The sequence below is a fragment of the Leuresthes tenuis genome, unplaced genomic scaffold (genome assembly GCF_036924035.1).
Source record: "Leuresthes tenuis unplaced genomic scaffold, fLeuTen1.0.hap1 SCAF_11, whole genome shotgun sequence".
In the NCBI taxonomy this organism is placed as follows: Eukaryota; Metazoa; Chordata; class Actinopteri; order Atheriniformes; family Atherinopsidae; genus Leuresthes; species Leuresthes tenuis.
This window is the reverse complement of record NW_027325365.1, coordinates 14,198,908-14,204,907: the sequence shown is the minus strand read 5'-3', so window position 1 is coordinate 14,204,907 and position 6,000 is coordinate 14,198,908. Positions and strand designations below refer to the sequence as shown.

The window sequence follows — 6,000 nt, the reverse complement described above, 5'->3', positions numbered from 1 at the left end:
GTGAAAATCAAACAATATGAAAAACAACCACTTTAAAGTCAGTGCACCATTTTTTCAGTGTGGTGTTAATGTGTTGATTTGAAATGTTCCCGTCCAACATTGTAAAACACACATTAACAGTCTGATACAGAATCACAATATTTGAATGGACTTCAAATTTAACACTTGACAGACAGAAAATAGTGAATATGAAATGTAAAACACTGACACTGACACTGTCAGGCACGACAGCACAGCCAGACACGGATGGATTATAAAACAGGTGGCCCATAGGAACGCATATATAAAAGGCCCCTCACTCACTCAGGCAGATAGCAAGACAAAACAACCACACTTGGCGATTCTTTTGTGTCACTACTCCTTTTATTTTAGACATCTTTCATCTTTTAGTCATTTTTCACATCCAGCCCATCACTGAAATTTTGCTCATTCGTTTAATGTTTCATATTCCTCTTTTTGCATCTAATCAAGGTGATCTGGTGATGTGCATCCCTTTTTTGCTTGACTCTGCAAACATTTAGTGGCTGTAGTCATTCTGATCATGTTGTGTTTTATTGTTTCAAATCTGTTGTAATTTTTTGTCACATTTTCTGTCCATATTTAGTCATTTTCTTACAAATGTTTCATGTCGTGCATCTTTTTTATGTCTCAATTTGTTTAGTTTTTTTATTAATCGGTTATTTGCATTTGATAACTTTAGTTCTGATTATATTTGAGCCTGTCTGTGACTTTTTTGTGTCTTTACGGCTGAGATGTTTAAGTTGTGTTATAGATACTTTATGTGTCTTCATCTAAGCCTCTTCTGTGTCTCACTTTGGCGTTTCATGTCTCTTTTTTGGAATACGTGTGTCATAAGAAAAAGAAAGTGCACCCTCTTGCAACTGTAAACTGTGTATTAAGGCATTATTCTTAGGAAGAAGTAGTCAGGTGCTGCGCCTCTATAAAAGCAGAAGTTTGGGCAGTTTGTTGGTTTGGAGTTTTCAGGGGTGTGTTCACTCAATGTCAGGGAGGAAAGACATGATCTTAGAGAAGCAATTGTTCGTGCTAATTAAACTGGGAAGGGTTATTAGGTCATTTTCACACTGAAGTCCATCGTTTTAAAGACTGGGACATCCAGAAATTGTTGTAACAGTAAGTTCCCCTCAAAGTCAGGTGGTGCACTACTCAGGAATATTGTAACAATCCCACGAGCCACATCTCAGACTTTGCAGGCTTTAGCTGGCATGGTAAATATCAAATCTAATTTAACATGTTAACTTTAAATGAATTGAATGTGACAACAGAGCAGGATGCAAAATGCATAGCAGCTGAACAAAAACAATTCAATTATATACGCGGGGGGGGTTTGATCGTGTCAGCCACTGGACCTTTCAGTTACGAGTCGACGATAAACTCCTCGAGTACTCTGGAGTCAACTTTGAGGACATCTGTCTGACAGCTAAAGCTTGGCTGAAACAACTGGACAATTCATGCAACTGGACAATGATCCCAAACACAGCAGCAAATCTATAACAGAATGTCTGAAAAAGAAAAGAGTCAAGGTGTCGCAATGGTCCGGTCAAAGTCCAGACCTCAACCTGACTGAAATGCTGCGGTGAGTTTAGAGAGCTATCCATGAATAAAATGTCCGGAAAGACATGTTTCTGAGTTGTGTAAAGTGTTGTACCCTTGAAGTTACTAAACAGTTTGGGGAAGACGTATATTCGTAATTTTTTTTTTTTTTAAATTACGTAACCATCTGTCTTTGGTAATTTGCAACTCTTTTGAAGTGTTTCCCAAAAGAAAAAAACATAGCAGCCCCTCCATATTGCTAAAAATGTGCTGCATGTCACTGCCTAACAGTCTGAAACAATTCGACATTTGTTTAATTCATCTCTGACTCTCTTTCATTTATCTCTGACTCGAATGTTGACATGTTGAATATGCTGATGTTCAGAAGACACGCAAGCTGTGTACGTCTGAATGAAAAACACTAACCAAATTATTCTCCTGCATGCAAACCCAATCACACTGAGGCAGAGTGAGCTGTGCGCTTACCCCAACACCACCCTCAAATTTCCATCTGAAACAGATGTTCTATTTTTTACTTTGTGTATATGAGTGTGTGTGTGTTGCATAAGGCTTGTAATCCAACAAAAACTCCTCTCTTGGCTGCCTGGTTTCAGGCTGTTTGAAGATTAATTCCTCACCAAAAGCCTTTCCAAGGCCTTTAATTTTTAACTGTACTATATACAAAGTTAGACGGAATAACTGACTGTTTTTGCATTTTGCAATTAGGAATTTGGCTGGAAACCAGAGGATGTGTCTTTTAGGCATTAACAAATGAATGAACGAGAACATGTTCTATACCTTGGTTGGTGAGAGTTTTACCAAGGTGAGTTTAATGTTTGAACTCTGAGTCATTTCTGGTTTGAAGTGTTAAAACTGTGAATGGATTTTTTGCTTGTCTCCTGTCATTCCTGAACATGCACATGAGCTTGTTTAAGTGAATAAGAAAATATGCTCATTATCTTACCGATATGACCATATCTAACTCCCTTTAAAATGCCTTCAAGATTAACCAAAGGGGACAATTAATCGTAAATTTCTCTGTATTATGTCAGTTATCAGCCATGCCTGGAAACTTATCATCAGTCAGTTTAAAATAAAAAGCCACAAAAGAGCTTCTGGAACACAATGTTTCCAAACCAGCCCCAGAATAGAACGACAGATCAAGCAGAGTAGTAAATAAAACCACAGTCCTAACTGTCTTCGGGCTTTTTCTTTGGAATGCTTGCTCCACCAGTGGACTGACTTTTTCCTTTGTGGCTGAAGCTGCATTAGCCATTAGCACAAGTGTGATTGAACTGCAGTACGACTTTCTGCGGTAGCTAGCTTTGCAGCCTCTTTTCATTGGCATGCATGATGTGCTCTGGTATCTGGGTCGAAAGACTGAGTACAATTATCTCGTGCAAAGAAGCCAATAAACACCTGTCTCCTTCCTCTTTGCTACATTAAGTAAATGTCCACCTCAGTCAATGAACTGTGTGTCTCTCCTTCCACTGTAAAGGATGCATTTCAGAGCAGGTATTGATCTGGACTATCAACTATACACAAAATCAGTTATTTTGACACAAAACGCCTGAAGGGACCACAGACTTTGATCTGTGGTGATGACTCTAAGCCACAGCTAAGACTCCTTGTTTTCGGCAATAGATGGATATGAGCCCAGTCTGCGCAACAGGGAAGCCACAACAGATCTGGTTACGCACAGGCTGCCAGTTCGTCTGAGGGAAAATGCCTCTAGTACAAAGTGTTTTTTCCCCTCTCGCAAATTCCATCCAACAGGCAACCTAGCTATTATTACTTCACTATCATTAGTGGTTGCGCTGTTTTTTGAGTTTGTGTGGGTCTAGAAAAGAGAAATGTATACTTAGTAATGCTGAGCATTTGTCCGTAAGAGTGCCAGTGTGTAAGAATAGAAGATTAGTGTTCTACAACTGCGAGGACGCTGCTTTAGATTAAACAAAAATGCATATCTTTGTGTGCAACAGAAGCCTTGTGTCCAACTGCAGCATCTTACACATCACACACGGACCTCGTAAACACAAACAATGCTCACAAAGCTTCCTTGAAAACAACGCAAGGATTTCTTAATAGAGCGCTTCCTACTTTCAAGGACAAAATTCCATCAAAATTTCCATCGATGATACAGGAAAGGAAGGTTTGTTTCACGCGAAATTGAAACGAGAGCGTTGTTTTCGTGTCTCGCTAAATTACATTTTTAAACAATTAAAAGCTACCCTAAAAGATAAGGAATAACCATATCTGGTGCACCATCGTGCTTAAGTGCATTGTGACATGCAGGAAATAAAATATGGAAGATTTAAGTGATCAACTTCAAGTTAGCAGACAGTAGCCGTTTTGAAGGGAGTGCGCAATAATGCATAATATCATGTGAAACCGAAGCAGTTAATAAACAAAAGGCCAACAACATAATGTATTATGTAAACATAAGGTTTATTGCAAATGTGCAGTCGTATCCAAACACCATAGTGAACAACTGTTTTGAGGATACTTTACAGCAACAATACCGTTATCTTTACAAAACAAACTTTAGAATTAGCTACAAGCAAGACTTCTCCCTGTGAAGTTTTACACATGGTCCTGGTTTGCTCAGCTTCTGTTGCTGTGTGAAACACACACACACACAAAAAAAAAAAGCATAGTCTTTGGTAACTGAAGGACAACAACAACAACAACCGAGCTCAGTGTAGAAATGTGTTCCGCTCCTCCTTACAGGCACTGTCCTCATGCCATTGTTTTCAAGTTGGTATCAGAGCAAGAACAGAGGCCAGATACTGGATGACGCCGCTAGAGAAAAAAAAAAAAACAGGAGTGCATCTGCAGCAAGAAATGCAGGCATCTGCGTGCAAACCATCTTCACTCTGATTACCTCAGGACATTTCAACGGTATGTACACTGTAGTTATCCTGCGAGTTAGGCAAACAACATGGGCAGATACGGCCCAGCTTGTTACAAACAGAACGTTTAAAAGCCACCGTACGCTGCACCTACTGTACAAACTGATTTCTTGTTCAGAATCAAAAAAAGGAAAACAGAAGATATTGCAGAATTAATTTCCCCCATAAGCAGCAAGCCCCAAATGCAAACAATACAAGATTACATTTTGGTGAATGATGACAGTATATTGATCAGTCTACTGCAGCGGTTCACCAGCTCGACTAGTCTACACTGTATTAACCTCCACTTCTGTTGCCTTAGCTTATCCTGTCGATTATTCTCGGTATGTTTAAATGTACAGGAGCACATCAACAATATACTGAAGGTACAGAAGAAGTCCTTGTGTATGTGGCTGAAATGTGCAGCTGGAGGTCCATGAAACCTGTATTTTGAGATGGGTCAAATCCACATTATGGGGCTGTTCTTGCTGAGACTTGGAGGACCATCTCAGACAGGTCTCCTCTGGGTCATGAGGGAGCAAACCCCCCCCCCACACTTCCCAGGTTAGCGCCTGCAGGGCCAGCCCAATCAACACCTCCTCACCCCAACCTCTAGAGAGTGAAGGATGTTTGTTGGAAGGGTTTGGCTAGGCAGGGGAAAAACCCCTCTGTCTGAAAGCAATTGCTCATCTGTGTCTAGCCTGCCCTCTATTCTTAACACTTGTGTCTACAAAGTGAGACTATGACAAAGAGCTGGAAGGTATCAGAGGACGGGCCTGACATGGCACCAGTCAGAGCATCTCAAGTTCTGGTTTGTGCTCATCAGTGTCAACAGTTCTTTTCTGTCCCATCGATCATTTACAGCCCCGAAGCTTCTCCTTCGTTTTTGGTCTTTTTTTTTTTTTTGGTCGAAGGGATTTCGGTGGCGCCGATTTAGGTTCAAATGGAGGTCCATTACTGGAAAGAAACAGTGGCTCTGCCCGCCCCAAGGCAGAGCCACTTATACAGCAGAGCCAGTGCTGTGGTTACAGGTCTGCTGCTGGTGTTGTTGATGCTGCTGCAGCTCTGGGGTCATCTGGACGCTCTGATTGTCCAAAGGCAGCAGCACATCTGTCGGGATGCGGGACTGGAACTTCTCCATCTGCTCTGGACTGGCCAGGTTCTTGAGCAGGTAGTTCTCCCTCTCCAGCTGGTTGTTCTTCTCTGCCAGCTCTTTGATCTGCTCTTTGAGGATCTCCACCTCCTCACGCACCGCATACATCAGGTGGTTCTTGACTAGATCCTGTCAAAAGAAAGGAGAGATGGATCAGTTTTAAATCGCCAGTCAGTGTGTTGATCGCACAGCAGATGCACATGCTTGGGTTGCCTGTCCAGTTCTCCATCAGAGGACATCTGATGCTCAATTTTGCTCGTTTACTCACATGCATCTCTTCAGAGATACAATATTTCAGTCAAGTTTACACATTAAAAGCTCAACTGAGGGTGTTTGACCTCATTTTGGCCTTCCATCACCACTAATGTTCTTATTTGGCATGAGAATGAAACCTCCAACAGACTG

The 6,000-nt window shown here is 41.2% G+C and overlaps 1 protein-coding gene across 2 annotated transcripts in view; it reads right to left on the bottom strand.

Annotated features, from left to right (window-relative positions):
- Window positions 1-3,980: 3,980 nt before the first annotated feature.
- Window positions 3,981-6,000, bottom strand: part of tsc22d3 (TSC22 domain family, member 3) — a 34,632-nt gene continuing 32,612 nt past the window's right edge. For both annotated transcript variants that reach the window (XM_072395620.1, XM_072395621.1), the window contains exon 3: window positions 3,981-5,724. In XM_072395620.1, the coding sequence (XP_072251721.1) occupies window positions 5,443-5,724 (282 nt within the window). In that variant the 3' untranslated portion in view covers window positions 3,981-5,442. The remainder of the gene's footprint in view (window positions 5,725-6,000) is intronic.